The sequence below is a fragment of the Nematolebias whitei genome, chromosome 4 (genome assembly GCF_014905685.2).
Source record: "Nematolebias whitei isolate Nwh7 chromosome 4, NemWhi1, whole genome shotgun sequence".
Taxonomy (NCBI): domain Eukaryota; kingdom Metazoa; phylum Chordata; class Actinopteri; order Cyprinodontiformes; family Rivulidae; genus Nematolebias; species Nematolebias whitei.
Window position 1 is genome coordinate 16,541,927 of NC_056501.1, and position 16,252 is coordinate 16,558,178.

The 16,252-nt window shown below is 39.9% G+C and overlaps 1 protein-coding gene across 1 annotated transcript; it reads right to left on the reverse strand.

The window, feature by feature from the left end:
• Window positions 1-10,590: 10,590 nt before the first annotated feature.
• hs6st2 (heparan sulfate 6-O-sulfotransferase 2) lies at window positions 10,591-13,090 on the reverse strand. The gene is made up of 2 exons (XM_037675781.1): window positions 12,510-13,090; window positions 10,591-11,458 (listed from the first exon to the last, which is right to left on the reverse strand). The coding sequence occupies exons 1-2, from the start codon at window positions 13,082-13,084 to the stop codon at window positions 10,648-10,650; spliced, it is 1,386 nt and encodes a 461-aa protein (XP_037531709.1). The 5' UTR covers window positions 13,085-13,090; the 3' UTR covers window positions 10,591-10,647.
• Between the last annotated feature and the right edge of the window lie 3,162 nt (window positions 13,091-16,252).

The following is a 16,252-nucleotide window of genomic DNA, read 5'->3' on the forward strand; positions in this document are numbered from 1 at the left end:
ATGAGATAGTGGAGGTTAACCATGAACAGAGGCCAGCTCTGCCTTAAAGGAGAAAAAAAAAATACAACAAGGCAGGAAAACTACTCTGAAGACATCACTATGGTTTGCTCAGATATGTCTGTAAACTTAAGTGAATCAGCTGACACCCACAATAAGTCTTATTTACATTCATGTCAGCATGAACAGGCCTGAAGCATAGGCTGCAGAGAAACCAAAAAAATTAATGTAGAGCCCCCCTCGCCAAAAAATAAAATAAAAGAAAGAAAGAAAAAGCAGAACCTTACACTGTAATGTCCTTGTAATGATGAGATAATGTTGTAGCTCGGCTCAGGGTATGTCGAGACTGCAACTCAGCAACGTGGGATGGATGACTTTGTGTCAGGACAAAATATAGCCTCAATTCAAGGCCGACTGTAGACTGAGCCCTCGCCTGCTGTAACCCAGCATACCCGTTGAACAAAACCTCAGGGTAGGCACTTTGAAGTTCCACTTCCTTCTCTTACTTCAGTCTCTTTCTCATCCCTCATTTGCTGTTCTCTAGTCTTCGGTTTTCATCCTCTTCACTGACCTCTCCGCCGCATGTCCTTGCTTGTTGTCTCGCTGTGGGTTGTGAAAACAGAGAAGCGTTAACAAAAACTGCACCCCTTCTGAGTGGGAAATAGTACTGAGCCGATGCAGCCTCGTGCGGAGCTGCTTTTAGGGGAGGCTGATGAGGAAAACGCTGCAGGAAGGTGGAGAGAAAACAGCCAAAGAGGAAAAAAAAGCGAGGGCAAACAAATAGGAGAGCAGAAGGGAGGGAGGCAGCAATGAACAGGAAAGGGCAAGCTATGTCTTGATTAAGTGATACAGAGGAGAGAGAGGAAGAGGATGGAGGGAGATTGCAGGCAGGACAGATACGTCACTTCACTCCCCTGCCCTCCACAGAGCAAAAAGTAATTAAGAAACTTGGTGTGGTCATACAATATAAACTGATGTCCTTGAGGTGGCACAGGTTGGAGCGTGGCGTGCAGATGATTCTCAGATGGTTATTAATATGAAGGGAAGAGGTATGAAAAGGTAGAAAGGAAGGGGGCAGTTCTTCACAACTGCAGCTGCTCTGCTCAATGCAAAGCAGAAACCAATCAGACAGAGGTTTACAGGCAAGCAGCGCTCGCCGTCGACCAATGACGGAGCATATTAAAAGGCAGCTCCTCCCTTCACAGAGCCTGTCCTTGTTCCTCGCACTTTTTCCACCCTACTGGTACAAACACAGTCATAGAAGTCATGCCAGAGCCACATGCTAACATTCACCAGTAGCCCTGAGCTGCTGCCACACACAGCTTTGTCTCTTCAGACACCGAGGAGTTGCTGGTGCCTGAAACATACTGCAGGATGATGCAAGGATGATGCATGCAACCTGCTGTTCAGTTCACACTCAGGGAGCAGAGTGACGTGTCCAGACACTAAGCAAATACAAATGATAATCAGTGAAGAGACAAACACACAACACAGACAAGTATAATCTAGCTGCAACTTGAATTTATATTGCATCTTGAATATATATATATATATATATATATATATATATATGTGTGTGTGTGTGTGTGTGTGTATGTATGTGTGTATGTATGTATGTATGTATGTATGTATGTATGTATGTATGTATGTATGTATGTATGTATGTATGTATAAAGGAAGCCTGTTCTGTGTAGAACATGTACCGTATATGCACAATGAGAATAAACAATAGGTACTGAAGCATATAGGAGAGGAGTGGAACAAAGCAGGAGGAGGATAGGGCGTTGGAGCAGATATTATCAGTCCCTGCGTCTGGTGGTGGCAGACACAGACGGAGGAAGCAATGGGGGGGGAAGGGGGGGGGGTGCTGTAAGGGAACAAGTGTGTGTGTTTGTGTGTGACGGCATGCAAATACAGGACCCAGAAGGACAACAATGCAGCAGAAATAGGCGGAATAAAGAAGAGGTGGGAATTTATTTGATGCACGCATTCTCAAAAACAGGAACAAAGACACATCCCAGGCAAATAACTAAAACAGACAAGATTGAGAAATGAGCAGCTACAACTGCTTTGCTTGCTTAACCATTATGCTTATCTGTGCATCCACCTCTTCCAAGCCAACAAATCAATACAAACTTTTCTCTGGGGAACGGGTGGGGGAGTGTGGGGGAGGGGGGGGGGGCAAGAGACAAGTACTCCTCCTGCAGACTTGCCTGTCCAGCATTTAGTTCCACGTCAGTGTCAAAGAGTCTGTGCTTACGCACACCCTGACGAGGCAATAAGCAGCCTACATCATCAAAAACCTCCTTAGCAACACTCCAGACACCAAATGGCGCTCAGCTGCCATTACAACCACTCTGGAAAAATATGCAGCCATTCTGGCTCTCCTCCAGAGCTTTACTGGTTTGATACTGCAGCCGGTACCTTTGAATATAAACAGGAGTGACCTTTCACTTGCTGATTAAAAAAAAGCTGCTTCGGCCATTCATCATGGCAGCTTTTCCAAGAGTTTCACCAACATTGTATTTTTATTGCCAATGGGTTTCCTTGCTGGATTTTCCTTTAGCATCTACCAGAGGCTTTATTGATACCATAAGTCAATGAGGATGGTTAAAATAGATAAATCTAAACCATGACGTGACATGTTCGCATGGAGGCTTGTTGGAACATGTTCACGAACAGACAGGACCATCAGCCGTAACTTTCTCGGGCCAAGAAATAAGGTTAGTTAGTTATTCATAGCAAAATGTTCCCACTAAACCAGTGAATGTAGAAATACAAAGAAAGGCGACTGCAGATAAAGGAAAAGCTGCCCAGATGTACCGGTACTCCTAGTCAACTGATGACTGAGTCGATAATCGTGTTCGCTGCTTTGTCTAGCTCAACCCACTGTAATTTGAACTCAAGGCAAATATTAGCATGAAAATCCACCAATGACAACGACAACAAGCTGATATTAGGTAAATATATCACGTTTGCCATGTTTACCATAAGTGGTTAGTGTGTTGGGTTGTTAATTAGCACAAAGCAAAAACTCATTTATTTTAGCAATGATCTGATTTACTAATTAATCTCAAAAACCCTCCAAAACTGATTATTTAAGTGACTGCAGCTAATGTGTAATGTGTGCAGTACAATTAGAAATAGTTTTTGTGTTTGTCAAAATGCTAACTAACAAAAAGCACAAATTGCCAACTAAAGAGTTCAGGATATATTCACAACAGGGTCATTATTACATTTCATGCCATCTTTTTTAATAACTGGAGCAAAGGTTCAAACAGATATGGACTTGAATGGTCCTTAGCCAAGTGTTTTAGTAACTGAGCTGCTAGTTTGCACATTGCTGCATCCTATAGCCTCGCAATGATCAAAAATAAGCCAGCCAGTAGCTCTGTCTGAAGAACTTAAAACCACAATAATAAAACCAAGAGGGAAGTTACATTAAAAATTAGTTATGAAAAAAAAAAAAAAGAACAACTTGGCACTTATTACTAAACATTGATCACAAGTCAAGGCTTGATACTACATATCTAAGATTTTATTACAGAGCTGTTTCAGCACACACACCAGAACTCATCATCTGCTGATGAATCAATTAAGCTCATCTGAAACAGCATGAAGGACGGCACGGTGGCGCAGTTGGTAGAGCTGTTGCCTCTCAGTGAGAAGGTCACCGGATTGAATCCCGGCTGGGGACCTTTCTGGGTGGTTTGCATGTTCTCTCCGTGCATGTGTGGGTTTTCTCCGAGTACTCCAGTTTCCTCCCATCAGACCAAAACATGCATGTTAGGCTGATTGGTAACTCTAAATTGCCCCTAGGTGTGAGTGAGAGAGTGAATGGTTGTCTCATTTGTCTCTAATGCCCCTTTTCCACTGTCACAGAGCAGGTCAAATATTTCTAGCTCGACCCGTGTTTGAGGTCTTTTCCATAGTACTTGGGACCGGCTCACCTCCCAGAATTCTGGCCCGGCTTCTCAAGGGATCCAAGCGACTCGAGCCGTGACATCAGAAACACTGTCGGTCACTGATTGGTCGGGGGGAGGAGTCTAAGTGTCTAAGTCTAAGTGTCCCTGTGATGGACTTGCGACCAGTCCAGGGTGTCCCCTACCTCTCGCACAGTGACTGCTGAATATGGGCACCAGTGACCCCCGCAACCCGAACAGAAAGAAGTGGGTAAAGATAACGGATGGATGAAACAGCATGAAAGTGAACTTCATTTCTCAAGATGATAACATTAACAAGAATTTGTCATTTAAACCTGCACAACCAAAATATATTATAAAAATGAACAAATACTTGAATTTGTGACTGGACCTCCAGCAGTGAGTAAATGGGGGAGTCAGCATGTGGTAGGAGCAAGCCTTAAAGAGGATGGATAAGGGCAGCTGGGGCTGACACAAGCCCACTGCATCCCTTCATAAACACGATGCACCAAAGGGCCTCCGACAGCGTAACCTTCAGCTGAGCTCTGACGTCTGCATTATGGCGGCGTGCGCCACCTCGACAGACCGCCCTGCACCTTGTCTCTTCACACTATAGGTGACCTTCTACAGAAGAAAAACTCGAGAGGCTCAAAGAAACATCAAAACGTGTTCTTTCTTCTCCTTCTTTGTTCTGTTTTGTTGCATAGTAACTGTAAAGACGTAAGAATACTAATGTGGTCTGTCTGCCTCCTATATTTCTTGGAGGAATTATTGGTTTGGGAAATTTGCTTATTCAATTTTCACATTTATTGTGAAGTTTCAAAGAAACGTGTCCAACAGATTATTTATATGTACCATTTACTAATACAAGCTATTAAATCAATTTAAAAAATATTAGAAATCTACACTTAGAAACATTAGTGTGTTTCGTTACTTGCAATGGAAATAATCCTGAAAGAAATGGCAGCTGGAATAGAGTCACAGAGAGAAGTGGCCTGAACAACTACAAAAATTAATTTGTGCCACTGATGCAGTAAAAACACACTTGTAGACAATGTGTGCATGTACTGACAAGAGTTAGATGAACTATACACAATATTGGATTTTTGGTCGATATCCGATATGTCAAAACTTATTTGGCCGATAATCGATACCAATATTTTTTTCCTAGACCTACTTACAGAGACTACATAGCTTTCTCTGCTGTGGAATTAAAATACTACATTATTCTGCATGGCCTTTGTCAATTTGACCTGCTACCAAATGCAGATGCCAAAAAGGGGGCTGAAAATGATTTAACACTTCAACTTGGACTAAGTTTAATGTCAAATTTATTTGTGACGTTTACTCTCTAACACAATGACAACACTCAAACAGTGCAAATGTGTCAATTTTCATAAATCTAAACTCAACTTGTTTACAAGTGACGTGAAAAGTGCATAAACAGTAGTGCATTAATAGATATACTTGACAGTTTCTTAAATTAAAAATGAACTTAAAACAGAAACTTTTATATCGGTGAGTTATTTTGATGGACTGGCCGATGTCCGATATTTAACTTTATCGCTAATATCGGTTGATACCGATACCATGCCGATAATATTGTGCAACCCTAAAATGAACATTTAAAGTACTGTAGATCAGGGAAACAGAAGGTCACAAAACTTCTGGTTTAGCTTTAATAGAATGGGAAAAAACAGAAAGGATTTTTTGTTTCCAATGTGTTTTATTTTGGCCTCACTTAGAGATGAAGTTACTCCATTTCCAAAAGTGTGGACGATTCCAGTTTTCGATATACAAGTAGTTGTGTAACAAGTACTAAAGCTGTGAAAGCACAACTCTTATCCCTTGCTAAATTATCTCAGAGTTACAACCAGAGCACTCTTTTAAGGAGAAGTGACAAGAATGATTGCAAAACAGTCCAACATCAGCAACCAGGTGATTGATTTAAAAGCGTAAGAAAACCAATCTATAAAATAAATCACAATGAGATTGAAAGCCAGCAGCCAGGGTGGAGGGAGCAAAGTAATTAGGTTAAGTATCAGTAATCCGTTCAGCTCATTAAAACACCACAACTCTCGTTTGAACAACCGTACAACAACATATTTCATCACAGAGCGACAAAACCGAAAGACAACATAATCCTTGGGACGCTAAATAATAATAACTAAAGTTATGAGTCTGAAAGTAAACTGAACATTAGCTGGAGCATTACATTTGTTTTCACTATGTTCAACATTTCACTTCCCTGATGTGAGATACGGAACCGCTCTACAAAACAAAAACAAAACAATACTGGGTAAATATAACATATAAATTACACAGTAACACTTGATTTTTATAAGTGATTTCTGCTTCTGTGCTGGTGAAAGGTTGAACTCTACAAGACGTTGGGCAGTTAATATGTATCTGTGTGAAAAGAGAAATGAAAGCAGATAGTGTGGGAATAGTGGCGCCCTTGTGTGTGTGTGTTTGTCAGTTTATCTGTGTTTATATTAAGTAAAGAAAAAACTAGCCTGACTGGTACAGAGTCCAAAACCAGGAGGGAGCGAGAACTTGTCTTGACTGGCTGCATTGTTAGAGGAGGACAAGATAAAGTCAGTGCATTCTGCACGACTGCATACAGAATTTACTGTATGAGACGTAACGACAGCAGCATGCCATGATGGTGGCTACAGTCTGACCCCTAATAGGACAAACAAAGGACAAGACTTCACGATTTTCTGCGCTCACTCGCTGCAATCATGCATGCACAGACAATAAAATCCTGCATGCATGCAACAAGCAAAAACCTGGAGGTCTTCATTTTCACTTTACGGTTGACTAAAGGTCATTATCATTTTAAAGAATGCGATTCAAGAAAGTAATATATTTTCTTAGTGCATTCACTGTACTTAAAAACACAGCATAATTGTAAAAATCTTACAAGATATTGTAAGAGATCAAAATCTTTTTATGTTGTCTGGATTAAAGCACCAGTTCATGACATCATTTCTACACAAAACAAACAGAAAATTCAATTAAGATATCTGTAATTCATGTTTTATAAGAACATTATGAGTTATTGCCTTAGCTTTAACAACAAAAGGCACCTGGTCCTCCATGCAACAGGCAGGAGAATGAAGGCGTAGATTTATGAACAGATGCAAAATAGATTACATATACAGCCAAACAATGCGTCAAAATGATGCCAAGTCAAGAAGTGCTCATACCTGCTGTTAGTCCAGACGGAATACTTGAATAAACGCCTTCGACTGAAGCGTTTATTGGGTCGTTGTTTTCCGCAAAGACTTCCTGTCAAGCCTGCAGGTTACTGTATTCTGCGCAGCCTTGAAGTGACAGAGAGAGAGAAGGGCAACATAAAATAAAATGTGCAAGAATGAGATCAAATCAAAGCGGGTGAAAGCGACATGCAGCAAGGAGCAGAAGCGGGGGTCTGCGGCTGAAAACTTTATTTGCAGCTACATTTGCTCGGCAGCAAAACAGACTGCGCTCCCAGTCAGAGCAGATGAGACATTAGGGAGGAAGAAACCGAGAAGACAGGGAGGGTCAGATGAAGTGGGAGGAGTTGGACGACAGGGAGTGCTAGTTCGTTTATATAGTATCATACACAGATGTAGAAAGGGTACGCTGTGGTGGTAAACAGTAATGTAATAGGTGTGTGAATGACAGCAATTCAAACCACATATACCGAGACAAAGACATAATAAGGGTTGAACGGAAACTGTACCTTAAAATATGTATTCCTCTGTCGCAAATACGTCAAAATTGGGCACAATAAATATTAACAAAACACTAGTTTATAGGAGTAAAATATAGTATGCAATTGGCATTCTTTACTATAAAAAACATGTAAGCTAGCTTAGCTAACAGCACTCAAGGAGCCGACTTTGCTAACAGTTAATTGGCAATTTAAATTTATGTCTATTTAAAAATCTGTTAAAACAAATTTCGCATATACATATATGTTATTTTTTTAAGTAATAAAACCAAATAAAAATGTTTTTAACTATTGTAATTGATTTTACTCATTTATCAGATTATTAAATTGACGCCGTACGTTGATTTTCCGGTTCATGTTCTTTCAAAATAAAACCAACCGGATGTTGAGAAACGATCGTCTAACGTTCAAGTGTTTTAGAGAAGTTAAAACCAATCTACAGGTGCTGGCCATAAAGTTAGAATATCATGAAAAAGTTGATTTATTTCAGTAATTCCATTCAAAAAGTGAAACTTGTATATTCATTCGTTACACAAAGACTGATAATTCAAATGTTTATTTATTTTAATGTTGAGGTTTATAACTGACAACTAATGAAAACCCCATTCAGTAGCTCAGAAAATAAGAATATTACTTAAGACCAATAAAAAAGGATTTTTAGAAATGTTGGCCAACTGAAAAGAGTGAACATGAGAAGTATGAGCATGTACTGCACTCAGTACTTAGTTGGGTCTCCTTTTGCCAGGATTACTGCAGCAATGTGGCGTGGCATGGAGTCGATCAGTCTGTGGCACTGCTCAGGTGTTATGAGAGCCCAGGTTGCTCTGATAGTGGCCTTCAGCCCTTCTGAATTGTTGGGTCTAGCATGTCACATCTTCCTCTTCACAATACTCCATAGATTTTCTATGGGGTTAAGGTCAGGTGAGTTTGCTGGCCAATTAAGAACAGGGATATTATCCATGGTCCTTAAACCAGGTACTGGTAGCTTTGGCACAGTGTGCAGGTGCCAAGTCCTGTTGGAAAATGAAATCTGCATCTCCATAAAGTTGGTCAGCAGCAGGAAGCATGAAGTGCACTAAAACTTCCTGGTAGACGGCTGCGTTGACCTTGGACCTCAGAAAACACAGTGGACTAACACCAGCAGATGACATGGCACCACAAGCCATCATTGACTTTGAAAACTTGACACTGGACCTCAATCAATGTGGATTCTGTGGCTCTCCTCTCTTCCTCCAGACTCTGGGACCTTGATTTCCAAAGGAAATGCTAAACTTTCTTTCATCAAAGAACATAACTTTGAACCACTCAGCAGCAGTCCCAGGCAAGATGCTTCTGACGCTGTCTCTTGTTCAAGAGCGGCTTGACACAAGGAATGTGACAGCTGAAACCTATGTCTTGCATTCATCTGTGCATGGTGGTTCTTGAAACACTAACTCCAGCTGCAGTCCACTCTTTGTGAATGTCCTCCACATTTTGGAATGGGTTTTGTTTCACCAGCCTCTCCAGGGTGTGGTTATTCCTATTGCTTATTCACTTCTTTCTACCACATATTTTCCTTCCATTCTCCTCTCTATTAATGTGCTTGGACACAGAGCTCGGTGAACAGCCAGCCTAATTACCTTTTGTGTCTTGCTCTCTTTTTGCAAGGTCATAGGTCGTCTTTTGGACAACTTTCAAGTCAGCAGTCTTCCCCATGATTTTGTAGCGTACAGAACTAGACTGAGAGACCATTTAAAGGTGAGTTAATTAGCTGATTAGAGTGTGGCACCAGGTGTCTTCAATACTGAACCTTTTCACAAAATTCTAATTTTCTGAGATACTGAATTTGGGGTTTTCAGTAGTTGTCAGTTATAATCAACATTAAAATAAATAAACATATGAAATATATCAGGCTGTGTAATGAATGAATATCATATACAAGTTTTACTTTTTGAGTGGAATTACTGAAATAAATCAACTGTTTCATGATATTTTAATTTTATGACAAGCACCTGTATATTTTTAACTCTAATGTGTAAATTAAAATATATATATATTTTTTTACTTAAGCTAAGCTTGGCTAACAGACTGAAGGGTAGCCATTTTTGCTAACAGTTAACGACTTTAACATTTTAACGCCTGTTTAGAAAACTAAACGCCGCAAAAGATTTACATTTCTTTCTACTAAAAACAAATAGAATTTAAAATTATTTCTTAGTGTTTACATTTTTGATTTTCTTGTCGTTTTCCGGTCCTCGTCTTTTCAAAATAAAACCAAACGGACGCTCACATACTTCCACTACTTTCATAAACGTGGTACTTTGTGGTGCTGTACTTTGGGTTACTGATCATTTCGTCAGTGTCTCAGTAATTTTAAGAATTTTGAGCACACCCTGCTGGTGTTTCAGAGGGACAGCAAGTGCAGCACAAATAATACACCAAAATAAAAATATGACAGCATGGCAAACACAGATCTGCAATTGAATAAGTGAAAAAGCATTTTATATAAAGGAAACAAATGTAATTTTACAACATTAGTGGTTAATACTATACATTGAGGTATCTAAGAAAACTCCATTCTTATTCTCTGCTATTAAAAAGACACTTAGAAACACAAATACATTGTAAAATGTACTAATGTCTGACTCAAAAACAATTTGGCAAACTCACAGTTATCACAGAAAGTAGTGTCATTTAAATCTACAAACATACAGAATCAAACCGTCAGTTGTGATGAAAACCGTCCATTTTTTAAGCCTTAAAATAGCTCAAATGTGTTTCAAGTCCAAAATAATATTGTAGAAGGCCTAAATGTAAAAGACTTGACTTTTTTCTTTAAAAAAATAAAAGCATCAAATAAGTAAATCAGCTTGAACAAAGACGGTTTCAATAAATTAAAGTGTTATCTAAAATAGCTTATAGTGGAAAAGCAATGTGGAAGAAAAAGACATTTACTCAACAGATCCTGAATTAGTGAACACAAACAAGGCAACGCTTGGCACACTTTGTATTTCTGACATCCAACGGTTACCATTGTTCCACATTGTCCGAGTAGTTCTCCATGGTACTATTCTCATCCAGATCCCACCATTCTTCAAGTACTACTTTTGACTCCACACTGGTCTCTGTTGCCTTCTCTTTCTGATGTACCTCGTTGGTCACGTGTGCCATTTCAGTGGGCTTCGGCCACCTCCCCTGCTTTGCTGCGAACCTTCCACGAAGCCGCCTCCTCTCCTGTTGTCGCCTCTCTCTGGCCTGCCTGCGCTCCTGCTGCCTCGCCACCTGGAATCGCTGCAGGAAAAGGTCACGGGCGTACTCATAAAGCTCTACGTCCCATTGATTCAGTTGGCGAATTCTGTACTGTGTCTCAGAAGGAACATCAACACTGGAAGCACGTGTGCCGTTCAGTTGTGTAAAAGGAGCGATGAACTCCAGGTTGAAGGTTTGCTCAAAGAGGTACTGGGTCTTACGCTGGTACTCCGTCAGACCGAAGAAGGCCATCCCTCTTAGGTTTCGTTTAGCGCTGTCCAGAAGCACTGCCCAGCGTTCCTCGTCACTCATAGTGGAGACGTTGTAGCAACCCACCAAACTCAGGTCGGCCAACATGCGGGTCTGTCGGTTGTTGGCCAGGTTATAAGGGCACTCCATGAACTCTAGCAGAGAGCAACCTGACCAGTCATCTCCTGGGTAACAATTTGGGAGCTCTGACAACGTTGGCGAACGTCCATCGCACACGTGTAAGGAGGCCTTCCATGTTGCACCTCGCTGCACATGACGCCACTCGCTCAGGTAGCGCGACACTGGATCTCTTAAGATTGTTATATAGTAATAGTTTCTACTGGAGAGAAAAGAAGACAACATTGGGTTTGTGCAATCTCTTTAAAATCAATTTGTTTATATGTATAAATACTTCAAGTATTGTTATCAACATCTGGATTAAACAAAAAACATGTAAAAAAAAAATAAGGTGGAAGATTGTGCTATAAACTAAAACAACATTCTTTATATACTATCATTGATATAAAATATGAAATCATCACTTTATGGCAATGTTTAGTTTTATTTTGTAGTTAGTAAGTTTAAAATAAATGTGTTGCATTAATTAACGTGCGTTTTAGGGAAACTCTTTTCTTTTTGAGTAATTTACTTACCCAAAACACAGAATCAGCCGAAGCGATTGAAAATATGTTAACAATGGAGACGAGGTCCAAAAATATTTGTTGTGTAGTACATTCATGTGTAAGCGCTTGTTTACATTGGTTGCATGCCTGCATTTCAGAATTGCATATCAATATATTTGGAAAACTACTGGAGTAAGCTCTTTCAAACCAGGAGGACGTTTCTGTTTTGATTTCATAACTTGCAATGTCTACCTTAAATTAAAGAGATCTGTTGGAGTCCGTCTCCCCACCATCAGACATCTACACCTCCAGATGCAGGAAGAGGGCCACCTGCATCATGAAGGACCCCACTCACCCAGCACACACTTTTTGCCCCGCTCCCCTCAGGAAGGAGGTTAAGGAGCATTAGGTGTAGAACCACTAGACTGAGGAACAGCTTCTACCCTGAGGCTGTTAGACTCATGTAACTCTAACCAGGAGAATCACTGTGAAGAATCACATGTTGCTGCTGATCTGTTTCAAGTTGCTGCTGATCATGTTGCTGTGTTCATTCGTACTCATCTGCTCACACAGACTCATGTTCGTGCTGCTGTTTGTTTTTATGCTATTAGTGCATTTTTAGTTAACGTTTTTCTTAGTTCATATCTTAGATCTTATTACTGTTTTTTTTTTTGTATTTCACACATTTTATACTGGGACCTTGAATCTTTTGAATCCTAAATGTATGATGCCCTTCTAAGCCCCCGTTTTCTTTCATTTTAAACCAACCTGGGCAGGATTTTGAGAGTCTCCTGGGAATCCATTCGTGAGGGGACACAGCTGGTCAGTTCAGTCCAGTCTGCATGAAGCCCGCAGCTCCAGCCGGTGGAAAACCGAGAAAAGAGCCAGGTCTCCTTGTTTCCAGGCCGAAAACACGTACACTTCTTCTGACCTGCGCGACACTCGCAGGGCCTCTCGAGCTTGATATTCCGCACCAAGTGTCGACCAAACGTCGTGCCCCCAGTCTTCTGGATGTGCAGGAAAACTATAACATCATCCCCCTTGATGTTGAAATCAACAACTCGGCTCAGATCTGCTTTGGTGAAGTTGAAACGAGGAACGAAGCGGTTAAGAGCGCCATCCTCTGCGATGTACGGATCTTTCTGAAGCCCGTCTTGGGCTGGACTGTCACCGATCCGGGTGCGAGTTGCACCGCCGACAGCAAACCAGGAGCCCAGGTGGTGCAGCATCCGGCACTCGGACTTGCTGGGGCACACATACTGGACCATAATCACGCCAAAGATCAGCACCATGAGCAGGACGATAACAAGTCGCTGGTGGCTGCTGTTGGACTTCTCATCCATCTTCACGGCGCGGACAGAGAATGATCATCACTCAGGCAGTCCGGACCCCTGCCTCGGCTGGGGGAACCCCGAAGAGTCGCAGAGTCCTGAGGGAGGAAGCGAGAAGAGCGCGCTGCGGTACGGACAGCAGCGTTAGCAGCTAGCCACAATGATGGCAGAGAGTGAGAAAATCTGAAAACAAACCATTCCGGTTCACGCTGAGCTCTAAACGGCAGCGACGCTCGGCTTCACGTGCAATAACAGAGTAGTTGAGTCAAGGGAAGCCGCTCCACAAGCGATAATCCACTTAACACTAATTCTCATCAACAGCCATCGATTCTTGACCTTTCCTCCCATGAGCCACTGCGCGCAGAGTGGGCGTCGCGGTGACGTCATGGTGCGATTTCTCCATGTTTAGGAGGATGTGAAATAGCTCAGCTAGAAGAGCGTGAAGATCTAAAGGTCGCTGGTTCGATCCCAGGTTTCGACAGTGTCCAGTTTTTGTAGCTTGAGCATAAATAAAAATGCAATTAAGATTTGTCTACGGCCTTTTCATATATGTGCATGCCTGATAGATAGTAATATGTAATTTGAACAATCATTAACTTTCAAAACGACTAACGGGACAAGAGAACCAAAATGTTAATGATAAAGGTCAAAATTAGCCTTTACTGTACTATACATTGACATTTTTAATAAATAAATTGATCTGCACTCTAAAGTCATTAAGTTATTGAATAACCAGTTTAAATTGCCTAGTAAAGTCATACTGATTTAAATAATGTTCAATACATTTAGTGGTAATTCACCCTGGAAAAGTTGTATTTCAGGAATTACTTCAACTGCATGATGACTAGAGGCTGATCTTCTGATCATCACTGTCATATTTTTGTACGTGTTAAAATGAATATAATCAAAACTTTATTCCTTGCTATTTTTGTGAAAAACCAATATCTCTGAAACGTGCTGATTTTAAAAACAAAGCTAAATGATTCAATAAATGGCTTCCTCCTGACACAATTAAAAATAGGTGACAGAAAAGTCCAGAGAATACAAGAATTTGAAATACCCTTGATTTGCAGATTCTTCCAGCATGTTTTTAACTTTTCTGATAGAATGTTTGTACAAGCCAGTTCTGCAGTGTAACTTATATGACAAATAAATATTCTGTTTAGTTCTATTTAACTAATTTAATAAAAAAAAAAATTGCGATCAACGTCGGTTGTATTGTTTAAAGAAGTGTATTTTATAAAATGTGCACAGGTTTAGGTTCGGATTGCGCGTTACGTCGACCCATCTGGACGGTTTAAAACCTTTTAACACTTGTTTGGAAGTAGGTCATCTGGAGAAATCAAACGTGACGTCAATGGAAATACGTCAAAACCAGAAAAAGTTCTAGCACTAAAGATTGTCTGTAAACGAAGATGGCCCACTCCACAGACACTTTTATGGAAACGTTTTTAAACAGAATTAACACAGCTTGAAATGTCTCTAGTTTTCATTACGTTCACCAAAATGTTTTTTTTTTATGTTGATTATGTGTTTTAGAATATCATAAAGAATAGGACTTAGAAGAGGAAAGTTTATAGATAAGATTTGACTTATTTTGATATAAATTTTTGTCTTTGGGGATTTTTACACACTGTAATTTTGTTGAGTGAGTCGACAAACGAATCAGCTAAATTATTTTCTTTATTTACAACTAAGATAATAATTCTGGCTATTGCTTTAGACCAGGGGTTCTCAAACTTTGGGTTCAGGGACTCTTTACAGGGGAGAAAAAGTTTCAGGGACCCCCTCATAATCCTCATGTTTATTAAATAATTTTCTTCAATTTGTCTTTTTAATGCAATGGAAAATTTGGAAATAAATACAGACAAAGAGGCATGAATCTATTACCCCGTTTTGCACTCCCTTCACAGGCTCCCTGTTGCTTTTCAGGTGAAATTTAGAGCTTTATTGATTGTTTTTAAGTGTTTAAACTCTATGGGCCCATCTTACTTAAGTGAAGTGTTGCAGTCCATCCAGAGCCCTGAGGTCAGCCGACCAGATGGCTGTCCCTAAAGCGAGGTTAAAGACTAGAGGTCTTCTCTGTGCCAGCACCCAGACTGTGGAACAGTCTCCCTCTGTCTGTTAAGCTTTCTGTCAGTAGATCAGTTTAAGTCCAGTCTGAAAATGCATCTATTTTTCCATGGCCTTCAATTTCCCTTCAACTTCAAACTAGTACTTGATTGGTTTTGAGTTTTTGGGAAATTGCAGAACTCAACTAAATTATGTCTTGGTTTTTATTTGTACTATTATTTCATTGGCATTTTACTGCAATATTTTTAATCATACTTTTATTTTTTAAACTCAATTTTTATCATATATCTATCTATCTCTCTCTCTAAGTGTCTTTAAGAATCTGTTGGACTCCTGGCAAGGACCAATGCAGACATGTTCCTGTTTTTAGTTTTCTACATTCGCCTTAGAATCTAGCTGCTTTTTGTTACTTTTATTGCCATCTTATTTGTAAAAAAAAAAAAATAAATCTGAATGCCTTTTTGTGGCTGTCTATGTCCGTTGTTGTCATCTTTCTTTGTTGAAATCAGGTCTCTCTTGTAAATGAGTCCTCGAGGCTCAATGGGATTACCTGTAGAAATAAAGGTTGAATGAATGATGCTGTAATTACTGTGAAGCACTTTGGTCAGCTGAGGTTGTAAATGTGCTATATAAATTAACTTTGACTTGACTTGAACATAAATACTTAAGACCTGTTCTTTAATAGTGTTAATACGATTTTTATATTTTTAAACATGGAATATATTTCATTCAAGACACAATTAAGAAAAAAAAAATTTTCAACTTCCAAAAATTACAGTTTTGATAAAAATTACCAGTATCAAAAACCACTTTAAAACTTTACCTATTCACATAATGAACATAATAAATATATTGCCACTTCTTTAAATTATTACAGAAAACTCTTTACATAAAACTGAACAGAATCACAACAGCAGTAGTTTTACCAAGTAACAGAGCTTAAATATAAACCGATGGATGCTGGAATGCAAATAGTGGGTGGGCGAGCATCTGGGAGTCCTCCCCCAGAAAATTTTTAATAAAGTAGATGTGATTTCCTGCATTTGTTTTAATGGGTTGTTAAACATCTACATGCTTGTAAAAAAAAAGTAAAAAAAAAAAAAAAAA